This window comes from Microtus pennsylvanicus, chromosome 11 (genome assembly GCF_037038515.1).
Source record: "Microtus pennsylvanicus isolate mMicPen1 chromosome 11, mMicPen1.hap1, whole genome shotgun sequence".
Lineage (NCBI taxonomy): Eukaryota > Metazoa > Chordata > Mammalia > Rodentia > Cricetidae > Microtus > Microtus pennsylvanicus.
In genome coordinates this window covers 24,888,164-24,916,085 of record NC_134589.1, presented here as the reverse complement: position 1 = coordinate 24,916,085, position 27,922 = coordinate 24,888,164, and the positions used below count along the sequence as shown (strand labels likewise).

At 45.3% G+C, this 27,922-nt stretch overlaps 1 protein-coding gene and 1 non-coding gene across 2 annotated transcripts; one reads left to right on the top strand and one right to left on the bottom strand.

Annotated features, from left to right (window-relative positions):
* Positions 1–11,768: 11,768 nt before the first annotated feature.
* LOC142832020 (U6 spliceosomal RNA) lies at positions 11,769–11,872 on the bottom strand. The gene has a single exon (XR_012907116.1). It is a non-coding gene; the product is annotated as a U6 spliceosomal RNA (small nuclear RNA).
* Positions 11,873–14,106: 2,234 nt separating this feature from the next.
* Mrpl45 (mitochondrial ribosomal protein L45) lies at positions 14,107–26,747 on the top strand. The gene is made up of 8 exons (XM_075990925.1): positions 14,107–14,254; positions 15,067–15,244; positions 16,687–16,804; positions 18,379–18,477; positions 22,337–22,385; positions 24,118–24,267; positions 25,772–25,945; positions 26,149–26,747. Exons 1-8 carry the CDS (start codon positions 14,189–14,191, stop codon positions 26,233–26,235), a joined length of 921 nt encoding a protein of 306 aa, XP_075847040.1. The 5' UTR covers positions 14,107–14,188; the 3' UTR covers positions 26,236–26,747.
* Positions 26,748–27,922: the final 1,175 nt, after the last annotated feature.

Sequence of the window (27,922 nt, the reverse complement as noted above, 5' to 3'; positions counted from 1 at the left end):
ATAAGACTGACCTACAGTAATAGCTATTTCACTTGGTTTGACCTAATAGAAACAGGGCATAGATTCACCCTGTGATGCTGCAGAGGGCAGTGAGGATCGCCATGTGTCAGAAGGAAGGAAATATCACATCAGAACAGAAAGGGCTCTCTCAAGACCAGATACTCAGAAACAGAATGGGCCGCATACAAAGACCTAGGTTTCCTGACATTGAGGGGGTCCAGGCAGATGTGGGTGACAGGCTGCTATAGCTGTAAGAATTTCTGGACTTGGTGGGAGACTCTCCAAGCTCCAGCCTGTATCTGAAACCTAGGCAGCTGGCTACCGCAGTCCTGAAGCAATGTTCCATTCCAACAGAACACTCTGCATCTCAGAGGTGGTTTTGTTGTCTTCATTTTATTTTTGACACAGGATCCTTCTTCACAGCCCTGTCTAACATGGTACTTGCTTTGTAGACAAGGTTGACCATGAATTTGTAGCAAGTCTCCTGTTTCAGCCTTCCAAGTGCTGTGTTTACAGGCACGTTCCACCACGTCCAATTGATCCTAGGTCATTTTAAACCACTGTGCCTTTGAGCATGTCTGTCCCCATGGAATGTCGTCTTTTTAGGCTCAAATGTGGCCTTGCCTGCATGTCTCCAAAGGACCGCCACGCTCTACTTGTATCTCCTTGTACCTTGTGATCACTTTTGTCTTAGTCCTTACCAACGTTTGGCAGTGTGTGTGTGTGTATGTCTTTTTACTGTCAGCCTGGGCTATATAGCAAATTCTAGGCCAGCCTGGGCCTTACAGCAAGGCTTTGTCTTAAAAATAAATGTTATTATAAATGAATTTCTAAGTCAACATTAATTTACCAATGGCCTTTCATTTTACGACACACCCTGATATATTTTCCTTTACTTTCTTTCTCTTTTTTTTATTTTTTATTTTATTTATTTATTTATTTGAGACAGTGTTTCCCTGTATAACAGTGCTGGCTGTGGTGAAATTCATTCTAGCCAAGCACGGAAGTGAACACCTGTAATTCTAGCGCTGGAGATGCTAAGGCATTCCCTTCACAAGTGCAAGACCAGTCTGGGATACAGAGACACCCTGTCTGAGCAATAAAATGAACGATTGCATTAAGGAATGTGGAACAAAAGAAATTCCATAAGAGGGTCAGGAGGCCGAGAGAGGGGCAGTGGTGTTGGGCCATGTCTCCAGAATTTGATCTTTTGGGACCATGAAGCTTGGTCCAGCCCCTGACTTTTTTCTCTCTGAGGATCTCTCACTGTTCCTCCCCATTAGGTGGCCCTTCTGGAAAACTCTGGAACTCTCTTTCTTCCATGGGAGCGCTGGCAGAAAGATGTCCTGGCTTGTTTGCAATGACTCCACGCCCTCTGCCAAAGGAGAGTGCTAAAATCGACTTTCCTGGAAGCCACTTAATGGCTTTAGGAAGCATGGCCCCACTTTAGAGGTGACTGGAACCTTGAAATAAAGGAAAGGTAAGAAAATAATTCTCAAGCCTGGTGTGGTGGTGAATGTCTTTAATCCTGGCACTTGGGAGGCAGAGGCCAATCTGGTCTACAGAGTGAGTTCCAGAACAGCCAGGGCCTCACAGAAAACCCTGTCCAAAACAAAAGAATTTAAAAAAATGAAAAAAAAGAAAATTCTAGCATTCCTGGTACAGGGACGCGCAAGAATGCAATCTCCAATCTTTAAGATGTCACCTCAGGATGGAGGAGTGCACACCAGTCTTCTTTGCATCTTCGATGACTCCAAGTGTATGGATCACCTGTCTAGGTGTCAGCTCGGCAGACGTCTGTCTCACACATTGCACGGGACAAACAGCCAAAGGACAAACTACCTCAGGAAGCATAACACAACTGATTTTCTGTCGAATCCACAGGACTTAATTTAGCAACATAAGAACAATATTAGCAGGTCGGTGGTGGCACACGCCTTTAATCCCAACACTTGGGAGGCAGAGGCAGGCGGATCTCTGTGAGTTCAAGGCCAACCTGAACTACAAGAGCTAGTTCCAGGACAGGCTCCAAAACCACAGAGAAACCCTGTCTCGAAAAACCAAAAAAAAAAAAAAAGAACAATTTTACGACGTTCAGAAAGCCCAGGATATCAATGTGGTCCCTGAGTAACTCAGTGGAGGAGAAGAATGGAATTTAGGGTTGGGTTGGGAGACCTGAATTATGTCCCTAGATAAGGCCCTGAGTCACTGTGTCACTTCCTGGTCCCATGTTCCCCTCCCCCTTCTCCTGAACAGTTTCTTCTTTTTTTCTTGATAACTTTAGGGACGATTGTTTCAATTATTTAAAAGAAATCTGCAAAATATCTATTCCCTTCAAGTAGCAATAGAGGATGGGGTTGTTCAGTTTATAACCACCAGTGCCATAAACTTCATGTTTGCTGTTAGGGTCCCCAGATAGGAATGAAGTGAGTAGGTGATCTGTTTCCTCTTCTTCGGCATTTCCTGTTTGAGATGACACAGCCACGTGGCTAGCGCAGAGGAACCCTGGAGAGATAGTCTGAGAGACGTGACTGAGAAGCACCCAGCTAGGACGCAGAATGAGTCAGGGCTCCAGGGCTTGGTACCAACTTCTCCCGCTTGGGCCAGGAAAACTCTGGGGTGAGACAGTGATGGCAGAAGCCAAGGGGCGGGCCTGTCAGCTGCCTGCCCTGCGGCCTCTGCCTTGTGGCTTCACCCCGAGTTGCCCTGCAGCTGTAACGTGTCTACTGACACGCAAGCCCTGAGCACGCTGTTCCTGTCCCCCCTTCGCAAACCTTCCCTGGTCTAGGAGTCTCCCGAAGTGAACGGAGAAGCCCTGAGAGGGAGAGGAAAGGGCAGAGCCCGGTGGGAATGGGGCATTCGGGAAACACAAGGCAGAGTAAAAGAATAAGAGAGGGTTTTCATGGAGGCGTGAGCTGGAACTTACCTCCCTAAAAACAAAGATAAAGGACGGAGGAGCAGCACTCTTAGGCTGCGGTGTGATGAGAGTCACCAAGGAATGAGCCGAGCCACCAGCAGCATCGGCCTCAAAACCGTAAGACTGGAGGACAAAATGGCAAGAGGGGCTCTGCACTCCTGCAGACCTATATATTATAACACCACCGTTCCCCATCTGCAGTAGGTAAAAATTCTCCTCTAGCTCTTAAATAACCCCAGTCATCTGCGCTATACCAGTCACACGATCCCTATGCTACCACTCAGTGAGGTCAGTTTTGCAATTCCTATTTCACCCAAGGGTATGGGGCCACAGCAGGTTTAAGCAATTTGCTCATCGAATTTGGAAATCCTACCACAAGGTCTGTATCAGTTGCCGGAACCCCCATGGATTCCGCCATACTAAGCCGCGTTTGAGCTGAGATCAAATCAACTTAAAATGATGTCAAAATAGTGGAGACTTTTTAAGACTATTTTTTAAGCTCAGTAAAGAGCAAATGAGGTAATTGCACAGGGCTTGCGATCTGAAATCCCAATGCAGCCCTGGTGCCCTCTAGTGGAAGTTTCCCGCATTAGCACACATGAAGCTCGCCAAGAGCATCTCAAAAGAATGCTGTGTTCGGGAAAAGTATATCTGGATGTTGGAGCTCTATGGGTGTGGAGGATGAAGTACAGGTTAGAGAAAATGTGTGGTAAGCACCAGAGATATCACACAAGGTCCGCAAAAGAGTCATGCTGGTAACCGCTCCGGGGATCTGGCCTTTGTGTGTTATAAAGAGGAAGGAGATCCACATCACTTGGGAAACCGGGGTTTTGGGATTCAGGAGAGAGACTTTTCCCCTCCCCCTTTTACTGAGGACAAACTAGTGATCAGAGATGCAAAGTGACTCGTGTAAAGCCACAGGGTAAACGAGAAAGCCAGCAAGGGGGGGAGGGGCGCGTGTTTCTTTGTCCCTAGAGCGCTTTCTCACCGCACCACACTTACTGGTTGATGGGTTGACTCTACCCATAACTTGAGCTTATAAAGACGGGAAACTTGGAGATACAAGCAGGGACAGCGTTTACCTTCATCTGCCCACAGGCCATGAAATTTTCACTTTTTCATTCAGTGCCTGTTAATGCGAAACCTTACTTCAGGCTCTGCCTTTCCAGCCTGTGGACCCTGGGGAAGGGAGGGAGCTCCCAGGTAGACTCTCCACGCCTCCAGCCCTCAAGGGCGCATCTGAAGTTTCCTCCTCACACTAAGGCACAGAGATTTAGTTCTCTTTCCCTCTCCCTTCCCCTCCCCTCCCCCTAAAAGTAATCCCTGAGAGTGGAAGTGGGTTAGAAACAGATTACTCTGATCCAAAGGGCTTTGGCCTCTCTCCCTAAACACAGCGTGTGTGCGGTGCGGTGGAGGTAGGGAGTCACAGATAGCCTGAAATTCCCTTTTAGGAAGATCGCTTGATTTAGCCAGCTGAGAGAAAGTGGAGCAAGGAGAGGGATTAATTCTAGACCTCACTCTCTCCAGCAGCAGTAGGATGCATGGGCTTCTTTCCCGGCGGTGCGGGGATGAATAATATCTCTCCCTAAACATGCCTTCAGAACGAGGAATCTAGGGCAAGCACAAAGGCAAAGCTCGGTCTCCAGCAGCAGCGGAAAGAGGAAGAATAGATGGGACAGAAAGGCAGCCTTGAGAAGAGAGTTCTGCAGCGCAGGCAGAAGGGATCACTCTGGGCCGTGGAAACTTCCTGTGTTTCTGTGGTCTAGCGTCAGGAGAGATGAGAACTGCGTGTTAGAGCTCCCCGAGGAGCCAGCTCGTGTCTTGGCCTGGAGATTTCTCGTTCAGGGGCACTGCACTGTAGGGCAGGGTGTCCCTCTTCTGTGTCCAGTATACAGGTCAGCCACACTCCTTAGCATTCCACTAGGCTCCCATACAGACCCTTTCCAGGACTGACTCAGCAGGCTGGAGCCCTAACTAACCAGAGTGGAACTCATTTGATTTTACTGAATTAATAATTCTGTAATTTAAGAATCGGATTACCACCTTTGTATAGCTGAGAATCAGGCATGGCCAAGAAGCTGCACCAAGCACTATTGAATCCCTAAGCACTTGTGAGAGTCCCAGGGAGTTACCCTGGGTGACGGTGACGAAGCAGGACTGATGGCCTTAGCTAGAATCAGTTGAGAGTTATGTGCTAGGAGTCACCACTCTTGTTTCCTCTGGGGCACCTTGGTCCCTTTCTTCTCAGTGCTCCTCTCACCTTATGTCAGAGAAGCACAATGTGAGCACTTGTCCAGCCTAATGCTTGTAATAATCCACGCATTATCATGTTTAGAATCAGATTCTTCCAGTTCTCCAGAAAAAATGTTCCTGTTCAGATCCCTTGTGCTCTACTAGATGTAGGTCTCTCAGAGAGATTTCAGAACTTACAATCTTTTTTTTATTTATTTATTATGTATACAATATTCTGTCTGTGTGTATGCCTGCAGGCCACAAGAGGGCACCAGACCCCATTACGGATGGTTGTGAGCCACCATGTGGTTGCTGGGAATTGAACTCAGGACCTTTGGAAGAGCAGGCAATGCTCTTAACCTCTGAGCCATCTCTCCAGCCCAGAACTTACAATCTTTAAAAACCAAAGCTGGAGCCAGGCATGGTGGTACATACCTTTGATCCCAGTACTAGAGAGGCAGAGGTAGTTGGATCTCAGTAAGTTTGAGGTCAGCCTGGTGTATGAAGTGAATTCCAGGACAACCAGGACTGTTACACAGAGAAACCCTGTCTCAGAAAAAATAAATATATTAAATTATGTATACGTGTGTCTATGTGCACACGTTGGTATGCATATGTGTGTGTGGGTTCCTGCAGAGGACAGAGGTGTTGTATCCCCCTTGGGATGGAGTTACAGGCAGTTGCAAGCCTCTTGCTATGGGTGCTGTAAATCAAACTCAGATGTTCTTAAGCGCTAGCCTTACCTCCAGCCCTTATAAGATTCAATCCTGATGTTATCTGCCACAGGGAAGGCAAAAATACATATAACAAGGAGTTCTATTCCCTTTAGGCCTGTGGTTGTTTAAAGATAATTGGCCCTCATAAGCTCATAGGAAGTGACACTATTAGGAGGTGTGACTTTGTTGGCATGGGTATGGCTTTGCTGAAGGAAGTGCGTCACTCTGGGGTGGGGATTGAGGTCTCATATATATGCTCTAGCTATACCTAGCATCTCAGACCACTTCCTGTTACCTGTGAAAGATGGAGAACTCTCAGCTTCCTCTCCAGCACCATGTATGCCTGCATGCTGTCTTGTTCCATCATAACAATAGTGGCCTGAACCTCTGAACTGTAAACCACCCTAACGAATGTTTTTCTTTGTAAGAGTTGACCTGGTCATGGCTGCTGAGTGTGTGTGTGTGGGGGGTGTCGCACAAAGATGGGGACAAACCACCGAAGTCTAATAAACCAGAAGCAAACTTTATTTAAGAAACCAGATTTCAGGGGGCTGGAGAGATGGCTCAGAGGTTAAGAGCATTGTCTGCTCTTCCAAAGGTCCTGAGTTCAATTCCCAGCAACCACATGGTGGCTCACAAGCATCTGTAATGGGGTCTGGTACCCTCTTCTGTCCTGCAGGCATAACGCAGAAAGAATATTGTATACATAATAAATAAATAAATGTTTTTAAAAAAAGGAAAAAAAAAGAAACCAGATTTCAGGAAAACCAGAAGAAGACTTAAAAAGAAAAAAAGAAAAACACCTTGGGGCACAGAAGCTTATCAGCTAGCTGAGACCACAGCCAGAAATGGTGTTTGTTAGGCTGTAGCAAAAGGCTGGTTTCTGCCAGGCGGTGGTGGCCTACGCCTTTAATCCCAGCACTCGGGAGGCAGAGGCAGGCGGATCTCTGGGAGTTCGAGGCCAGCCTGGTCTACAAGAGCTAGTTCCAGGACCGGGACCAAAAGCTACAGAAGAGAAACCCTGTCTCGAAAAACCAAAAAAAAAAAGGCCGGTTTCTGAATCCACCTTTTTATAGTACAGGCACCAAGCTTTAGGTCTGAACAAAGGAATTTTTACAATCTTGTCCCAACCAGCAGGTCAGTCAAGGGAAACCCTAAGGGAGTTGAAAGGGACAAGAGATACAAGGCATGGAGACAAGTCAAGATTCTGATCAAGTCTCATTTATTAGGGGAGTAAACAGGGTAGACATAGGGTAATGGGAAAGAGGGAGTGGGTTCTAACGTCAATGGGTAACTAGGAAGCTATCATGAAACATGTTCTAGAGGAGATTACAGCAAGAGTCAGTAATTGCAAGGAAACGGATGTTTTTAGCAATTAGTCAGAAAAAGGGACTGCTAGTAATATCAGAAGGTTAATAAATCAGAATAATTGGTTCTTAGGCTCAGAACTTAGAAGATAGCAAAAAGCTTTTCACACAATCTCAAGGTAAAACTCAGACATAGATTGCCTTACTTTACAATCTTCATTTTCCAGTTAGACTAATGTTTGTGTTTAACCTATTGCCTTCCTTGGTATTCCAGGTGGTGTTTACTGAAGCCCTGTGCCTTCCCTTTGATGCTGCCAGTTTCACATAGCAGGGATAATGCGTAACCCAGAGGCCGTATATCTATTTCCTAAAAGTTGACTCAGCTCATATCCATAGGCTAGCTCTCAGTTTGCAGAGAGATGCTTTGGCCTTGTGAATAGAGCTATGGGTTGTAAAGTGAAGTAACCCACTGTTAATAGTTAATCCTTAAGCTACTGAGGAAGCCGTCTGAGAAAGACAGTCTGTTCTCATTCTCCTAGGCTTAAAACTTTATATTTTCTTATTTTTATATTCTTATTCCTGGACCCTTTCAATGGTGTCTCTTCATGGCAATAATTAAGACAAGTTCCATTTGTTTTGGTTTTTTGCTTTGTTTTTTTAATAATACATTTTTTATTCATATTTATTGAGTTCTACATTTTTCTCTGCTCCCCTCCCTGACTCTTTCCTCCTCTCTTCAATCCTCCCCCAAGGTTCCCATGCTCCCAATTTACTCAGGAGATCTTGTCTTTTTCTAGTTTCTACTTCCCATGTAGATTAGATCTATGTAAGTCTCTCTTAGTGTCCTCATTGTTGTCTAAGTTCTCTGGGATTGTGGTTTGTAGTCTGGCTTTCTTTGCTTTATTTTTAAAAACCACCTATGAGTGAGTACATGTGATAATTGTCTTTCTGTGTCTGGGTTACCTCACTCAAAATAGTATTTTCTAGTTCCATCCATTTTCCTGCAAAATTCAAGCTGTTTGTTTTGCTGTGTAGTACTCCATTGTGTAAATGTACCACATTTTCTTTATCCATTCTTCGGTAGAGGGGCATTTAGGTTGCTTCCAGGTTCTGGCTACGACAAACAATGCTGCTATGAACATAGTTGAGCACATATCCTTGTAGCACGATTGAGCATCCTTTGGATATATACCCAAAAGTGGTATTACTGGGTCTTGAGGAAGGTTGTTTCCTAATTTTCTGAGAAATTGCCACACTGACATCCAAAGGGGCTGTACCAGCTTGCATTCTCACCAGCAATGCAGAAGTGTTCCCTTTTCCCCACAACCTCTCCAGCATAAGTTGTCATCAGTGTTTTTGATTTTGGCCATTCTTACAGGTATAAGATGGAATCTCAGAGTTGTTTTGATTTGCATTTCTCTGATGACTAAGGGTGTTGCAAAGTTTCATTTGAAAGTTAAAAAATGGACTCCAGGAACACCTTGTGTATTGGTAGACATGGGGAAGAAACTTCTGCCTCATAGTATTTCCTTTTCACTATTTTTTGTTTGTTTGTTTTGTTTTTTGAGACAGGGTTTTTCTGTGTAGCCCCGGCAGTCCTGGAACTAGCTTTTGAAGACCAGGCTGGCTTCGAACTCACAGAGATCCGCCTGCCTTTGCCTCCTGAGTGCTGGGATTAAAGGCGTGCACCACCACCGCCTGGCCCTTTTCACTGTTGTTGAAGAGATTTATTTTATTTTTATTTTATGTGATGAGGGATTCCCCTCTGTATGCTGTGAATACCATTGGTGAATAAAGAAAATGCCTTGGCCTATTGATAGGGCAGAATAGAACTAGGCGGGGAAAACTAAGCTGAATGCTGGGAGAAAGGAGGCAGAGTCAGAGAGAAGCCATGTAGCCCTGCCAGAGACAGATGCCAGAACTTTACCTAGTAAGCCACTGCCATGTGGTGATACATAGATTAATAGAGATGAATTAAATTAATATGTAAGAGTTAGCCAATAAGAAACTAGAGCTAAGCCGGGCGGTGGTGGCGCATGCCTTTAATCCCAGCACTTGGGAGGCAGAGGCAGGCGGATCTCTGTGAGTTCGAGACCAGCCTGGTCTACAAGAGCTAGTTCCAGGACAGGCTCCAAAACCACAGAGAAACCCTGTCTCGAAAAAACAAAAAAACAAACAAACAAACAACAACAACAACAAAAAAGAAACTAGAGCTAATAGGCCAATCTGTTTAATGTAGGTCTTGGTGTTTTCATTTGGGACTAAACAGATGTGGGACCTGGTGGGACAGGAAACTCTGTCAACAAATGGTGTCCAACATGTGAACAACTGCATCTTCAGAAAACCTGAGAGAACTTGGGAAATAATTCTAAACAAAAAAATAACAGTGTTAAGCATGGCTTCTTGGTAGCAGCAATTTCTCGGGTTTGCTCTCTTTGCTAGAGGCAAGCACATCTCATTTAAGAGAGGCTTCCTGACTCAGCTTTAGCTGTGAAACCTTGCAACTCTTTTTTTTTTTTTTTTTTGGTTTTTTCGAGACAGGGTTTCTCTATGGCTTTGGAGCCTGTCCTGGAACTAGCTCTGTAGACCAGGCTGGCCTCGAACTCACAGAGATCCGCCTGCCTCTGCCTCCCGAGTGCTGGGATTAAAGGCGTGTGCCACCACCGCCCGGCTCCTTGCAACTCTTTTAAGAGTCCCTGTCACCAAACACTTAAATGGTGTTTACAAATATCCGACAGCATCCTTCTTGATGGTGGCAGGGACTGTCGAGGTTCGATGCTAGACCAGACCCTAAATTACTTCCCTTGACCAGACCTCAACATAAACTATCTCTCCCTGGACCTGCATGGAGGCACAGGAATAAAGACACAACTCACATGGCTTTATCGGGAAGGAAATATGTTACTTTGGAGAAGAGGTTTTACTTTTGTTTCCACAGGAAATGAGAGACTATGGACTCATTCCAGGTTAAGAAAAATCAGGTTTGATCAAGGAAGACCCCCCTGAGAAATCTCTGATAGTAGCGGATGGCCCAGATGTATGAGTTCTACATCCAGAACAGTTTCAAGACTTCTGACTGAGATGATCAAGCCTCACAGGATAAGATTATCAGTGCTCCCAATCAGCAGGAAGTAGCCTAGAAAACTATGCTCACATTTCTAAAGAATAGATTATGGATATTCATCTTTGTTTAGTGTGTTGGTTACAAGATATTATGGATAATGGTCTGGACAAAAAGCTAAACAAAGGATATTAGATTTAGAGTTCTTGTTTCAAAAAAATAAAAGGGGGAAGTGCTGTGGGACAATGGTCTTTTATCCTGTCACTTGTATTATTTTTAATAAAACGCTGATTGGCCAGTAGCCAGGCAGGAAGGATAGGCAGGGTGATCAAGCAGGAGGATGTAGAGCCGGGGCAATGAGAAGAGGAGAATTCTAGGAAGAGAAAAGATTCAGTCTGCAGTCATCACCCGGAAACAGAGGAATCAAGTTGAGAATGCCTCACTGAAAAAGGTACCAGGCCACGTGGCTAACATAGACAAGAATAATGGGCTAAGTTAAGATGTAAGAATTAATTAATAAGAAGCCTGAGCTACTAGACCAACCAGTTTAAAATTAATGTAGACTTCTGTGTGTTTCTTTGGGGCTGAATGGCTGCGTGACCAGGTGGAAAGAAATCTCAGTTAACATAGATGAGTGCTTGTCTGAATGTTTCTATATGCACCACATGCATGTAGTGCCATCAGAGGCCAGAAGAGGGGGTCAGATCCCCTAGAATTAGAGATCAGGGGGCTATAAGTCACCACCTGGGTTCTGTGAATGGAACTTGGGACAGCTGAAGAGCAGCAATGGCTCTTAATCCCTGAGCCATCTGTTTGCCTCTATTTCCTTTTTTCTTTCTTTTTTGAAAGCAAATAACAAAGACTTGGTTTACCAGTTTTTTAAAACCAAAACTTAACAGTACCTATTTATTTATTTTGTTTTATTCACTCATTCATTCATTCATTCATTGTGGGAAGTGGAGGTATGAGACAGGGTTTCTCTGTGTAGCTCTGGCTGCCCTAGAACTTTCTTCTTCTTCTTCTTCTTCTTCTTCTTCTTCTTCTTCTTCTTCTTCTTCTTCTTCTTCTTCTTCTTCTTCTTCTTCTTCTTCTTTTTTTTAATGAAATTCAACTTCTTTATTTTTTAAGATTTATTTATTTATTATGTATATGGTGTTCCTCCTGCCTGTACACCTGCACACCAGAAGAAGACACCAGATCTCATTATAAATGGTTGTGAGTCACCATGTGGTTGCTGGGACTTGAATTAGGACCCCTGGAAGAACAGCCAGTGCTCTTAACCTCTGAGCCATCTCTCCAGCCCCTAGAACTTTCTTTGTAGACCAGGCTGACCTTGAACTCAGAGATTCCCCTGCCTCTGCATCCCCTGTGCTAGGATCAAAGGCATGAGTGACAACTGCCCAGCCCAACAGTACACATTTAAACAATTATAGAACTGGCAAAATTGACAGCATTTGTGCACAATTATAAAACATGAATTGAAGAAACAAAAAGAAATATAAGAAATATTTCTGTAGAAAGTTCATCTTGGCGATAAAAACTTAGAATACTTCATGAATTTGGTGTCATCCTACGTAGGGACCATGCTAATCTCTGTGTACCCTTCCAGCTTTAGTGTATGTGCTGCTGAAGGGGGCACGGGGCAAAATCTCTTTATCTTGCATTCTGAGAAATGCAAACTATTAGTGCTGGAGGATTAAGAAGTATCCTCTACTGTTACTTCCTCAGCGGACCGCTGGCAATTAACCTCGGATTTCGTGAGGAAGAAGGATAATACAAATTCTCCAAAACACCTAATCAAATACAACAATGATCACCTTTAATGAACTAAACCATACTGACTAATCTTATTTCATTCAAGCTGATATGGAATTAGTTTGCAATATCGGCGAAACTGACCAGAGGTCAGGCAGAAATGACTTTGGGTGTGTTACCTACCTACTCCAGTGTGGCCAAAACAAAACTTGACAGAAGAGCAGAGTCTGAGAAAGATTGTAACAATATTCTGTAGTAACCAATAGCCATGCATCCTGATAGGCTTTCTCACTCATAGGATGTACCAAATTAAAAAAAAATCATGTTTTATTTTATAATGAATAAATAGGTAGATAGGAGTCTGAAAAGGAGTATGAGATTTTTATGGCCAGGCAGGATGGAACACACCTTTAATTTCTGCATTCAGGAAGCAGAAGCGGGAGGGATCTCTGTGATTTGAAGTTAGCCTGGTGTAGAGTTCCATGTCTCCAGCCTGGTCTACAGAGCGAGTTCCAGGACAGGCTCCAAAGCTACAGAGAAACCCTGTCTCGAAAAAACCAAACCAAACCAAACCAAACCAAAACAAAACACCAATAATAATAGTAAGTAAAAGAGCCAGGCAGTGGTAGCACATGCCTTTAATCCCAGCACTCAGGAAGCAGAGACAGAGTTTGAGGCCAGCCTGCTCTACAGAGTAAGTTCCAGGACAAGCAAGGTTACACAGAGAAACCCTGTCTCAAAAGAAAAAAAAAGGAAGTAAAAGAAATAATGAAGTAATAGATATCTCTCATTTAAATGTTTATTAATATAAATACTATTTATATTATTTAGTTAACATACATATAGTACCTAGTTTCATGTCACTATTAGTGTATCATGGTATAGGTTCAGGGCTAAGGCTAGAAATTTGGGGAAATTATTACCCTTGAAGAAGTTTCAAAGGGCACTCATGATGGGTGTGCCTCTAATCCCAGCTCTGGAGAGGTAGAAGCAGGGAGGTGAGGTGTGGCTCAGTCCACCCCATTTACATAATGAGTTAAAGAAAATCCCATCGAGTTAGACGTTCAGACTTGAAACAATCCGTATGGTTTCCAGACCTGTGACCTGTATGGAATCTCTCAAACCCTGTGACAGTGACCCTCAGCATTTTAAGCCATCAGCCAGTCTCCTTCAGTGTGAAAGCTCGACATGCACAGCCCGCAACTCCCAATCTATTGCAAAATATTGTAGACGAATGCTCAAGTAACAGTAATCTACAGAATATGAAAAACCAAGAGTATGGACAGTCTTTGCTCCTCAAACGTGTTTATGGCACTGGATGTTCTACGGTAACCTGAACATCACATTTATTTAACGTAGGCATCTTTGATTTGATCTAATCTGGTCTGATTGAAATTGTTCGCTTCGGCAGAGAGGCTCTTCTTAACAGTGAGGATTAAGTTGATATATGTAAGTCGCTTAAATTGCCAGGCGCCTATTAAGCAATTTTGAAAAAACGAGCTATTACCAAATTTGGTAAGTGGGTTTTTTTTCTTTTTTCTCTTTCTCTCTCTTTTTTTTTAAATGACCAAAACAAAACAAAAACCCAGATAGTTGTCAATCCACGTGCCCGGTTGCTTCTCAGTAACCACAGGGATCAGTTTCTCTAATGGAACAAGAAGAAAGAATTTTCATGTAGAAAACTAGGTGGGGCTCAAGTTTAAGGTTATACAGCATTTTGCGGTCAGATACACACCCAGAAACTATCATTTTCGCCCTAAATTCCTCCAGTGTATTCCAAGTAATGAAAGAAAACACTAATCTCAAAGTCCTCCGATTTCAGAGAGAAACACTTTTTCATTCTTTTAGTGAAAGCAAACAAGGTGTAACAGTGTGCTAAGCAACCAGGAATGCAGCAAGCCGGTTCCCCACAGAGAGCCTCACGCGCAGGCGCAGCTGGCTCTCCACCGCTCTATGGCTGGCGCGTGACAGCCGTGCGGTCTACCCGAGTTCCAACGTGGTGTCACTGCGCACGCGCAACCACATTGCGCGCGCCCGCTCCCCCCCACCCCGAACGTGCGCGTGCGCGCGGCTCACCTTTCGGCCGAGGGCGCGCGCCCTGGAAAATTCCACTCCCGAGCTCGCTCCACCCTATGCGCCTTTTCTCCTGCTCAGTGCACTGCGGCTCAACAGGCATCCCAGCGGCCTTTGCGCGGACAAAATGGCAGCCCCCATACCGCGGGGCTTGTCCTGCTTATCCAGGGCTTTGGGATGGTGGTCTCGGCAGGTGGGTAGGGACGAGGCGAATGAAATTTTAGAAACAGAAGGAGGAGGACAAAGTAGAAGGAAATAATCGGACAGTGGCCGTTGATGAGTTTGGATGATACGTGTCTGACTCGGTCTGGGGAAGAATTGGAGGTGTATGTGATCCCTTTCTCTGAGTGAAGACAACCTGGGCGGGGCCTTAAGCTTCTCCGCATTAGTCCCAGTCTCTTTGGCGAGATGTTAAAAGGAACGAAGTAGTGGCTTGGAAGGTGGACCGGCTTCTTTTACATTATTAAAAAAAAACTGCCAAGGATAGAGGTACAAGGTCGGTTTTGTCTTAGCCTGGAGCAAAACTCATGATCAGAGAAAAGGCCACCTGGCTTCTCAAATTTTATCGTCCAGTTTGGAGCTAAAAGGACAGAATTAGGTCAGTTCGACCCTGCCCGGGTAGAAAAGGAAAGAAGTGTGGAGAAAATACCCACGAGATCTTGCTTTTCAGTATTGGGTTGATCCTAAGGTCACTATCAAGCTAAATAAAAGGTCTTTGAGGGTGGGACTTCCGCTTTGCTCATTTCCGCATACAGCCCCACTGCAGGATGTGTCAAAGGAAAGCTTTTAGTAAGTGTTGACTGATGTTAATAAAGGTTATTAATTGGCTGGTGGTAAGAGCCATCTCTAGGTGATCGAGTAGTAATGTAGTTTCGCCATAAGTTGTTTCTTAACTTCTGAAGCATTCTTTGGATATGTCCGTTCTGTAAGACTTTGCCTACAGTTGCTCAAGATAGGTTTTTCTTTCCAAATCACTTCTTTGCTAACCTTTCCTTTACCTCCCAGCCCATTCTGGTGACTCAATCCCCAGCTGTAGTTCCAGTAAAAACCAAAAGCCGGTTCAGACCCCCTCTTCGTGAACCCAAGTACAAAACAGAGAAGGAGTTTTTGGAACATGCCAGGAAAGCAGGATTGGTTATTCCTCCGGAAAAGATGGAGCGTCCTATACATCTGGCCTGTACAGGTGAGGAATAGTATTTCTGGGCTCCTGACTCAATCCTCTACGGTCAGATGTCTGGTGCTTAGAATGCCTTTGACTCTGATTGACGGCATTAAAGTCCCCCCCCCCCCCCTTGAGACAGGCTGTCTTCAAACTCAGAGATCCATCTGCCCCTGCCTCCAAAGTGTTGGGATTAAAGGCATTTGCCACCCACTACCTCTGATGACACCATTAAATTAACGACTAGGTTCAACCTCAGTAATGATTAACTTTATATATACTATAGTTCATAAAGTCAGTTTTATTTTGTTTTTACAGTACTTGGGATTAAATATAGGGCCTCGTACATGCTAAATAAGTACTGTAGCAGTGAGTTATATCTCTAGCCTATCTTTCTTTTTCCCTTTGAGACAGAATATTTCTTTTTTTTTAATATTTATTTATTTATTTTGTATGCTTCTGCTTGCAGGCCAGAAGAGGGCACCAGACCTCATTACAGATGGTTGTGAGCCACCATGTGGTTGCTGGGAATTGAACTCAGGACCTTTGGAAGAGCAGGCAATGCTCTTAACCACTCAGCCATCTCTCCAGCCCTTTTTTGGTTTTTTGAGACAGGGTTTCTCTGTGGTTTTGGAGCCTGTCCCGGAACTAGCTCTTGTAGACCAGGCTGGTCTCGAACTCACAGAGATCCTCCTGCCTCTGCCTCCCAAGTGCTGGGATTAAAGGCGTGCGCCACCACCGCCCGGCTGAGACAGAATCTTTCTAAGTTTGTCAGAGTGAACTAGAGTTTGTGATCCTCCTGCCTGAGTAGTAAGGGCAACTTAGGGCTACAGCACTAGTCCTGTGTATGTGATCCTTCTTTGATCTTGCTCTCACACAACTTCTAGAAAGAGTGTAAGTTCTTTTTTTGTCAAAGTAGAGACACTCTAGAAGGAGTTCATTATTCTTTTTTTCTAGAGATGTCCCAGTAGTGCAAACAGTTCCTGGTACTTACACAAGTATGGCAAGGTTGCCTCTATGTGCAAGTCTGATTAGGCTGCTTAATATCCTGTGTCCTGGGGGCTGGAGAGATGGCTCAGTGGTTAAGAGCACTGGCTGCTCTTCCGGAGGACCTGGGTTCAATTCCCAGCACCCACATGGCAGCTCACAACTGCCTGTAGCTTTATACCAATGCACATAAAATATGGTTAAAATAAATTATTAAAAAAATATATCCTGCCGGGCGGTGGTGGCACACGCCTTTAATCCCAGCACTCGGGAGGCAGAGGCAGGCAGATCTCTGTGAGTTCGAGGCCAGCCTGGTCTACAAGAGCTAGTTCCGGGACAGGCACCAAAGCTACAGAGAAACCCTGTCTCGACCCCCCCCCCCAAAAAATATATCCTGTGTCCTTCCCAGTGTTAGCTACCCTCAAGGCGATGTTTTCTCAATCTTCCAACAGATTTTTAATTCCTTTCTCTCCTTTCAGCTGGTATATTTGATCCCTATGTTCCACCTGAAGGTGATGCTCGGATGTCATCCCTTTCAAAGGATGGACTGACACAGAGAACAGAGCGATTAAAAAAGAATGTGGCATCACAGCTGGCGTAGGTGTCAGAGACAACTGGGGTTCAATATTCTATACTTATTGTGTTATATAGTATATTACATTGATTTCCTTCTCTCTTTTTCTTTTTATGTGTTTTGCCTTCATGTAAGTATACCAGAGAAACCCTGTCTTGAAAAAAACAAACAAGCTGGACCATGCTTTTATCTCAGCACCCTGGAAGCAGAGGCAGGCAGGCAGATCTCTTTGAATTCGAGGCTAGCATGGTCTATAGAGGGAGTTCTAGGACAGCCAGGGCTACACAAAGAAACCCTGTCTTTAGATAAGGAAGGAAGGAAGGAAGGAAGGAAGGAAGGAAGGAAGGAAGGAAAGAAGGAAGGATCCTACTACTCCCCACTTCTATTTTTTGTTTGCTTTTTTTTTGTTTTTTGTTTTTTGTTTTTTGTTTTTTGTTTTTCGAGACAGGGTTTCTCTGTGGCTTTGGAGCCTGTCCTGGAACTAGCTCTGTAGACCAGGCTGGTCTCGAACTCACAGAGATCCGCCTACCTCTGCCTCCCGAGTGCTGGGATTAAAGGCGTGCGCCACCATCGCCCGGCTGCTTTTTTTTTTTTTAAGACAGGGTTTCTCTGTGTAGCTCTGACTGTCTGAGAGCTTACTCTGTAGACCAGCTTGGCCTCGAACTCAGATCCAGCTGGCTCTGTCTTCTGAATTCTGGGATTAAAGTCATGAGCCTCCAGGACCAGCTTTTTGTTCAGTTTTCAGTGTTGCTATTTAGAAGCTCTTTGCTCTGATACTTACCTGTTTGGTCCTTTCTTTGGTGCTGCAGAGCTGGAGACTGAACGAGGACCTTATAGATATGCATTATCTCTAATGAACCTCCAGCCCCCAGTATTTGTAAGATGTAGATGTTTTCTTTAATTCCGGAATTCTAAAATTTCACTTTGAAAAAAATTTTTCCTTGAGGTTTACTTTAAGTTATGTATATGTGTTTGTAAGTGAGTGTGTGCACGTGAGTGCTGGTACAGTGTTTGGTCCCCCTGGGGCTGGAGTTCAAGGCACTTTGAGCTGCATAAGGATCTGGGACCCAAGCCTCTGCAAATCAGTGTGCTCCCTTAGCCTCCGAACTACTCCAGACCTAAGAAAACAAACCTATGTTTTGTTTGTTTGAAGACAGGATCTTACTATATAGCTCTGGCTGTCCTGGAACTCCTGTATAGACCAGGCTGAACTCACACTCACTGAGATCCACCTGTCTCTGCCTCCTGTCTTAACTACCAAAGCCTAGCCTGCTTGTTCTTTGTTTATGTTTACATTGAGAGAGATTGGATTTAGAGCCTTGACACAGTCAAGAAATAATTATTAACTGGGTAGATGGGCATGGAGATTCATGTGAACTAAAAGTTCTAGAAACCATAAAGATTTCATAGTTTTATGACAGTTTATTTATTTGTTCGTCTGTGCACATGCACAGGCTGACTCATCCCACAGCACAAATATGGTTGTCAGGGCCGCCTGGGGAGTCCCTGAGATTGAACTCAGGTTGTTAGTATTGGTGGTAAGTGCCTTTGCCTGCTGTGATGACGTCTTTATGATGGTATTATTTTAATTTTACAGAATTCGAAAGATAAAAGAATTTGATGCTAATTTTAAAACGAAAGACTTCCCTGAAAAAGCTAAGGATATTTTCATTGAAGCTCACCTTTGTCTAAACAAGTAAGTGAACTCCTGTCTTGTGTATGTTCAGTCTCCACAGCTACTGTTAAGTAGTAACTGAAGCCATTTGTTTGTTGTTGTTTGAGACAAGGTCTCTCTTTGTAGTTTTGGCTGTTCTGGAATTCTCTATGTAGACCAGGCTGACTTCCTCTGCCTCCCAAGTGCTAAGACTAAAGGTGTGTGCCTCCACAAGGTGTAAATGGAGGCAGAGTTTTTCTGTCCCATCTACCCAGTCCCAAATAAAAATAGAAAAGCTTTTATTAATTGCAAAATGCTTGGCCAGTAGCTCAGGCTTATTATTGATAGCTCTTACTTTTAAATTAACTCATTTCTATTAATCTGTGTATTGTCATGTGGCTCATGGATTTCTCCTGTTCTCTAGCCTCTTAGGCGGCTTGCTGGCATCTCTCCTGACTCCACCTTTCTTTATCTGAGTCCTTAGTTTGATTGTCCCACCTAACTTTATCCTGCCTTGCTATAGGCCAGACAGCTTTATTACTAACCAGTGAGAGTAATACAGATTCCCAGTGTGCAGAAGGATCATCCCACAGCAACAAGGGGCTTGTCTTTAATTTTAGAAGGAGGATCTCACTATGTATCCCAACCTGTCCTTGAACTCATTGTATATTCAAGGTTGACTTTGAACGTTTTTTTATTATTAAAATTATTTTGTTTCATTTTGTTTTTTGAGGCAGGGTTTCTCTGTTTTACCCTAGTTGCCCTGGAACTCGCTCTGTAGACCAGGCTGGTCTTGAACTGACAGCGATCCACCTGCCTCTGCCTCCCAAGTGCTTAGGTTAAAGGCATACACCACCAGCTCCCAATTTATTACTTTTATTTTGTGTATATGAGTGTTTTGCCTGTGTGCATGTCTGTGCGCCATCTGACTGCCTAGTGGCCTTGGAGGCCAGAAGAGGAGGAGTTACTGGAGTTATAGACAGTTGTTAGCAGCCACGCGAGTGCTAGGAATAAAACCTGGGTTCTCTGCAAGGGCAAGAAGTGCTCCTAACTGTGGAGTCATCACTCCAGTCCCAGGCCTCAAATTTCTCATCCTCCTACCTATCTGAGAGCGGGATAATGAGCATATGTTATCACACCTGGTATGAGTGGGCTTTTACAAAAAAAAAGGATTTTTTTTTTTTAATGAACAGGGTTTCTCAGTAGCTGTGGAGCCTGTCTTAGAACTCACTTCTGTAGACCAGCCTGGCCTCAAACTCACAGAGATTTGTCTGCCTCTGCCTCCTGAGTGCTGGGATTAGAGGTGTGCGCCACCACTGCCTGGCTCAAAAATGATTTTTTAATGATTTAGTCGGTCTCAGTTCTAGCTATAGCTGTTGGTGCTCTCCTGGAATGGCTTCTGTTTTTGACCTACCTGATCCCATAATCCATCCTGGTCTTCTGTGCGTTTATTTTATCATGAACATTTCTGTTTTTCTAGAAAACTTTTTCTTCCTTTTTTTTTTTCGAGACAGGGTTTCTCTGTGTAACAATCCTAGCTGTCCTGGAACTCACCCTGTAGACCAGGCAGGCCTCAAACTCACAGAGATCCACTTGCTTCTACCTCCTGAGTGCTGGGATTAAAGGCGTGTGTGTCACCACCATCTGGCGTTTTTTTCCCCTCTTTTTTTCTACCAAGCTATTGTGTGTGCTGTTTCTCCTTTTATTGATTTTGTGTGTGTGTGTGTGAGTACGTACATGAGTGTGTTTGCATGCAGCATATGTGTGGAAATTAGAGAACAGCTTGTGGAAGACGGTTTTCTCCTCCCACTATGTGCCCTGGGGATTAAACCCAGGCCTCAGTCTTGACAGCAAGTTCTATTATCTTCAGAGCCATCTCACTGACTCCCCACCCCGTTCCCCCTGTCCACCCTCATCTGTCCCCCTCCCACGCCCCCAGACAGGGTTTCTCTTTTACTTTCTGGAACCTATCCTGGAACTTGCTCTGTAGACCAAGCTGGCCTTGAGCACACAGAGATCTGCCTGCCTCTGCCTCCCACGTGCTTGGGTTAAAGGCGTATGCCACCACCCTGTGCTGGCCCTGTGCTATTTACAGTTATTTTTCCTGTTATTTTTCTCCTTTCATTTGTTGATTGGTAGGATTTCTTTCTTTTTTAAAAAAAGGTTTTGGGGCTGGAGAGATGTCTCAGCAGTTAAGAGTACTTCCAGAGGTTAAGACCTTTTCCCGATGTCCTGAGTTCAATTCCCAGCAACCACATGGTGGCTCACAACCATAAGATCTTGTGCCCTCTTTTGACCTGCAAGAACACATGCAGGCAGAACCCTGTATACATAATAAATAAATCTTTAAAAAAATAAAAAATAAAAAAAGCTTTTGTTAGCCGGGTGGTGGTACATGCCTTTAATCTCAGCACTCTGTGAGTTCAAGACCAGCCTGGTCTGCAGAGCTAGTTCTAGGACTGGCCCCACAGCTACTAAGAAACACTGTCTCGAAAAACCAAAAAAAAAATGCTTTAAGGATTTCACACAATTGTGTTCACATTTACCCCTAACTTGTCCTCCTAACTCTTACCAGATCCACCTCCTATCCTCCTGCTCCCCCTTTTTTGATAACCCAAGTTCAGTTTGTGTTACCCATACATATACCTGAGTATCGGTCCATCCACTGCAGTGTAGTTGACCTACCCAGAAAACTCACATTCTCTCCCCAGAATCTACTAACTCTCCTTTGCTTTTCAGTTAGGGGTAGAGCTTCAGAGCCCCTTCTCCTCCATGTTAGAATGCTGACAGGCTTGATTTTGTGCAGGCGGCCATGAATGCGGTGGTCCTGGCATGTCCGGAAGGCGCTGTCATGGTCCTCCCCTCTTCTGGCTCTCACAGCTTTCGGCCGTCTCATGTGTGGTAGTAGTCCCTGAGCTGAGGAAGGAGGGTGTTTTCTTTCTTTACTTTTTCAGTTTTCTTTTTTATTTCACACTAAGATCTGGGCTAGAAGAAACACTTTATCTGTGCCCTGGTGGGCTAGCCTTCTATCCCTTCTCAGAGACGCAGGACTTTTTGGAGAGATATGACATCAAAGTCCAAACTTCCTGCACTTGAAGAGTCCGAGGGTGCAGGGGCAGGAGAGACACAGGCCGCCTTTTCCTAGTTCAGAGACGAGAGTGCGCGATAGAGGCCGGCTGTTGGCACTGAGTGACTCATGTGCCTCAGAGGAGATAAGGGACTTTTTATTCCTGCATGGCATCGGACTTTGTTCCCTATGCCAGCGTTGAACAAGGGTCAGTGGCACATCTTAGTGAATATCCTTGCCCACTTCAAAAATCTGATTTCAGAGGAACTTCTCTCTGCTCCGGAAATAAACTGTTCAATGCTCTTAAACATCAAGGTTTTGTGTAGATCACAAATTAATATATCATGTGGCCCACAGTGCATATGCAGAAAATGTTTGTATAAATGAATTTTTTCCCCCATTTTCAGGACCATTTTCAACTTTAAAAAAGAAAAACTTTTTTGCTGAATGGGGGTAGTGTACGCCTTTAATCCCAGCACTTAGGAGGCAGAGGCAGATGGATCCCTGTGAGTTTCAGTACAGCTTGGTCTACAGAGTGAGTTTCAGGATAGCCAGAATTACACAAAGAAACCCTGTCTTGGGTGGGGCTGGGGTTAAAAAAAAACCCTTTTCTATACACTTTGTTTTGTGTATATGTAAATGGGAACACACATACCATGATTCATGTGTGGAGTCAGTACTTCTCTTGTGGATTCTGGGGATTGAGCTCAGCTTCTCAGGCAGTCTTTGTGGCAAGCCCTTACCCACTGAGCCATCTTACCAGCCCATTATCAGGTTTCATAGAGGTACCATAAAAGTTGGAGTCAATGATAAATATATGTTTTTCTTTTCCAGCTCAGACCATGACCGGCTTCATGCCTTGGTAACTGAACACTGTTTTCCGGTAGGTTCATTTATTTATTTTTATGTGCGAGTGTGCCTCATCTATCCCAGCCCTGATAGCTCTGGAAAACACTCCTTTCATTGCTGAAATGTGCAGGGGTAAAATGAAAATAAAAGAGAGAAAAACATGCACTATCAATAGAAGTACACGTAGTAATTAGCAGTGTGTGAGAAGAAGTGATGTGTGCAGTAGTTTGGTGTGTGCAGTGGTGTTGCGTGTAGTGATGGTGGGTGGAGTAGTGTGTGCAGTGGTGTTACGTGCAGTGGCGGTGTGTGGAGTAGTGTGTGCAGTGGTGTTGCGTGCGGTGGTGGTGTATGGAATAGTGTGTGCAGTGGTGTTGCGTGCGGTGGTGGTGTATGGAGTAGTGTGTGCAGTGGTGTTGCGTGCGGTGGTGGTGTATGGAGTAGTGTGTGCAGTGGTGTTGCGTGCAGTGGCGGTGTGTGCGACAGCAGTGTGTGTAGTGGTGGTGTGTGCAGTGGTGGTGTGTGCAGTGGCGGTGTGTGCGACGGCAGTGTGTGCAGTGGTGGTGTGTGCGATGGCAGTGTGTGCAGTGGTGTGTGCGATGGCAGTGTGTGCAGTGGTGGTGTGTGCGATGGCAGTGTGTGCAGTGGTGTGTGCGATGGCAGTGTGTGCAGTGGTGTGTGCGATGGCAGTGTGTGCAGTGGTGGTGTGTGCGATGGCAGTGTGTGCAGTGGTGGTGTGTGCGATGGCAGTGTGTGCAGTGGTGTGTGCGATGGCAGTGTGTGCAGTGGTGTGTGCGATGGCAGTGTGTGCAGTGGTGGTGTGTGCGATGGCAGTGTGTGCAGTGGTGTGTGCAGTGGTGTGTGCGATGGCAGTGTGTGCAGTGGTGGTGTGTGCGATGGCAGTGTGTGCAGTGGTGTGTGCGATGGCAGTGTGTGCAGTGGTGGTGTGTGCGATGGCAGTGTGTGCAGTGGTGTGTGCAGTGGTGTGTGCGATGGCAGTGTGTGCAGTGGTGGTGTGTGCGATGGCAGTGTGTGCAGTGGTGGTGTGTGCGATGGCAGTGTGTGCAGTGGTGTGTGCGATGGCAGTGTGTGCAGTGGTGGTGTGTGCGATGGCAGTGTGTGCAGTGGTGGTGTGTGCAGTGGCGGTATATGCACTGGTATGGTATGCAGCGTGAGTTTTAGTGATTTGGAGAAGAGACCTTTTATAGGTGGATGGGTCTTTTTTTTTTTTTTTCTTAATGTGATTGGTGTTGTGTCATGGGTGTTGGGTCTCCTGGAACTGGGGTTACAGACAGTTGTGAGCTACCATGTGGTTTCTGGGAATTGAACCCAACTCCTCTATAAGAACAGTCAGTGCTCTTAATCACTGAGCCATCTCTTCAGCCCTGGTGGATTGAGAAGTTTAATAAAATGTTGTTGGGAGGCAAGTATGACCAAAACTTGACCAAACTTAGGAAATGCTGGGCGGTGGTGGTGCACACCTTGAGAAGCAGAGGCACGTTCATCTGCTGATCACCTGTCTCTACCTTCCGAGTGCTGGGATTAAAGACATGTGTCGTCACCACCCAGCTATAATTCTAGCACTTGAAAGATTGAATTAGCATTCCTGCCAGGGTTACAGAGTGTGTCCCTGTCTCACCCCCCATTCCCACCCCTAAAATGGGGTTGAAGCATGGACTGCGGTGCCTGTTGACTGCAGGGTTGCCTTTGTAGTCTCAGCAGCACCTTGCAGAAGGGAAATCTCATGAACTTTTCTCTTCTGCCCTCAGGACATGGTCTGGGACCTCAAGTACAAGACTGTCCGCTGGAGCTTTGTGGAATCTTTAGAGCCAGCCCAAGTGGTTCATGTTCGCTCTTCAGGCATGGTGAACCAGAGCAACATGTATGGCCAGGTCACTGTCCGCCTGCACACTCGGCAGGTAGAGTGGCTGTTTTATTCACTCCGAAATTAAGTACATTAATAATAACCTCAGAGCACCAACGTGCAGCAGTGTTGCTTTAAGGAATCAATATCAGACTTCCTCTTGGAATGGTTTGACCAGGAGTGAGCCCAAGTTTGAATTCTCCACTCCTCTACCTCCTGTGTGTATTCTGTGGTTCCTGGTCTACCCAGAATGTGTCTGTGCCTGCCTGGATGCCATCTGATATCCAACTGCCACTGTGTCCCTAACAAAGGACTTTCCTCTGTCTTTATTGAATAGCACAGAAAACAGGGTATGGAAAAGGGACGATGGAGCCTGGACAGAAATCTTTAGCAGAGTTTTTTATAAGGGATCAAATTTTGCTGACCCCAGCTGACCCTAAAGCACTCAAAAAAGTAAACAGCCCTGCAGAAGTGTTATCAAAGGGATGTTGGCTGCTTGAGCCAGTCCTTACTGCAGCACACACAGACACTGCTCTGTTCAGCCAGTCCTTACTGCAGCACACACACACTGCTCTGTTCAGCCAGTCCTTACTGCAGCACACACACACACTGCTCTGTTCAGCCAGTCCTTACTGCAGCACACACACACACTGCTCTGTTCAGCCAGTCCTTACTGCAGCACACACACACACTGCTCTGTTCAGCCAGTCCTTACTGCAGCACACACACACACTGCTCTGTTCAGCTAGTCCTTACTGCAGCACACACATACACTGCTCTGTTCAGCCAGTCCTTACTGCAGCACACACACACACTGCTCTGTTCAGCCAGTCCTTACTGCAGCACACACACACACTGCTCTGTTCAGCTAGTCCTTACTGCTGCACACACACACACTGCTCTGCTGTGGGGGCACGGAGGAGGCCAGAACTGTGTCTCAGGCTAGGTTGGGAAAGCACGGGAAGGTCAAGACATTATATTGTTCTCTTAAAGGTGACTTAAACTCAGACAAGCTGATGATACCATGGGCCAGCAGGCTCAGTCTAAAGTGACCTCAAGGGTTTTAACTGGGCCAGGGGTCCAGCAAAAACATTCAGTCTCTTTGAATGAAAGAGTTATTTTTATTAAATTTCATCACTGCAACTCTCATGTAGGGCATCTGTCTCTGGACTGTTGAATTCAGGGCTGTTTGTTTTTTGTGGTTCTGGGGGTTGAACCCAGAGCCTCATGGGTACTAGGAATATGCTCCCACCACCGTGTTCCACCCCTTGGCCCAGGACTGTAGGTTCTCAGGAAAAGTTTGCTGGCCTCTCGCCACTACTAAGTGGTATCTACACTCGGGTGTGGTGTGAGACTGCTGTTGGTTTTCCACCTTCCCCATCTATCAAAGAACTCTGAACAGTAGTATATCAACAATGATTAGTTCCAAGTTCAGAATTCTGAAATAATTTTAATTTTCATTAATTTAAAATTTTTTTTGTTAAGATTGTTTCAAAAATGGTTGTATGACAAGAATAGAACAAAATCCTGACAGGCCAGAATTTATTTCATCATTACAGACTTTGGCCATCTATGATCGGTTTGGCCGGTTGATGTATGGGCAGGAAGATGTGCCCAAGGATGTCCTGGAGTATGTGGTGTTTGAAAGACACTTGATGAACCCGTATGGGAGCTGGAGAATGCATGCCAAGATTGTGCCCCCATGGGCACCCCCTAAGCAGCCCATCCTCAAGGTAAGGCTGCTTGCATGCTTTGAGACTTGAGGCTGTATGTTGTCTTGAGTGCCTAAAACTCTCCTCATGGGCTCCACCTAGTGGAGAGAAAGAAAGAAGCAGCACTAGGGAAGGGGAACTTTTCCTGGCTGCTAGGGAGTGAAGTGATTCTGGGTAAACAGCAGACTTGATCAGTAGGTAACTCAGCCTCTTATTCTTTTCAGACATTGATGATTCCCAGTTCTCAGCTGAATCCATGGGAGGCGAATGAAGAGACACAAGGAGAGGCCCATAAGCCTCAGCTTGCCTAATGACTCCTGAGGAGCCTGGCGGTGGTGGCACACGCCTTTAATCCCAACACTCAGTTGGCAGACACAGGCAATCTCTGTGAGTTTGCGTCCAGCCTGGCCTACAGAGTTCCCGGATAGCCAAGGCTACCCAAAGAAACCCTGTCTCAAAAAACAGCAACAAACAAACAACGAAAGACTCCTGAGGGCTGACCAGATGATGGGGCTGCAAAACCACCTCCATCCTGTAGGCCTCCCTTGCTCTCTCCTGCCCTGCCTGGGTCTTTTCAGAAGACCCTCCCCCTTGCAGTTGCGGCTGATATCCAGCCAGGTAGATGGCTGGGATCCAGACGTGGAGCATCTTCCTTTTAAAGTCATGTTTACCTCCTGAGGTGACGTGAAAAGCGGCGTGTGTGAGAACATACGTGACGCGGGCTTCTCACGGCAGGAACTGCGAGTAGGCCAACAGCGTGTATTTTTCTATGCACAGCAGAGACCAGCATTTGAAATAAAATACTATGAAAGTGTTGAACAAATTGTGGTTTTGTACTTTTGCCCTGGTTCAGACTGGGAATAGAGCGGTTCCATAATGTCAGAAGTGGAACCCAGAGTTATGAGTGATGTAACTTCCGGGGGTTTGCGACCAGAAAGAGTACTTTGTGTTTATAAACCAGGGTATCTCTCTGTAATCCCATTGCTGGGGAAGTGGAGGCAAGAGGAGGACAGTAGCTCAATGTCATCCCTGGCTATGCAACCGTTTAGAGTCAACCTGGGCTACCTGAGATCGTGTCTCAAGAACAATGACAAAAAATAGGGTGTTACTTAATTTTACATGTATGAGTGTGCTGTCTGCATGTATGTTGTGCACTTACATGCCCGATGCCCCTGGAGGTCAGAAGGAGTTGGATTCCCCAGAACATGAGTTATGGATGGTGGTAAACCACCACGTAGATGCTAGGAATTGGATCTAAGTCTTCACTTACTGAAGCAGGTGTATTAAACAAATTTTTCTACACACAGGAAAAATGAGAGCCTAAGTTCTCAGACTTGATCTTTCTCAAGACTGAGATTTTCTTTGTCCCTTAAAGTCAAAAGTAATCTGTTCTGACCGTGTCTAGAATAGGGTGAAAAGAAACTGGAATTGAGTCAGCAATTAGTGACCTAGCTCTGGTCTCTAAGCCTGCCCTTTGAGCAAAGCTGCCAACAGGACAGGCCTTATGGGGGGATACTCGTGTTACTATTTATTTGTTGGTTATTTATTCATTATGTGTGTGAGAGAGTGTTTGAGTGGGAATGGTGTCGATGGTACAGCTTTCAGATAGAGGCCAGAGGATAACTTTTGCCTTCTAATGTGGATTCTAGAAATTGAACTTGGGTCAAGCTCTCATGACAAATGCTTTTACCCACGAGCCACCTCACTGACCCAAAAAGACTGCTGTTTTTCTAACGGCCCGTGAGTGTGGACTGTGGACACAGACCTGTGTCTATGCTTCGGGAAAAGAGCACTGGCGGCCAGTCTCATGCTGTTTGCTGTCAGCCCTCTGGGCTTAAAATGTACATCGGTTTGCAGCATCGCTGTACAGGTGGGGGTTGGGCACATCCTGTTTGCCTGAGCCCTGGATTAAGGCAAAATAAGAAGTGCTTGAGCCAGATCCCTAACCGAAGAGTGTGAAGGAAGGGAGATAATCCCAGCAGGGAAGAGAAGTGGAGA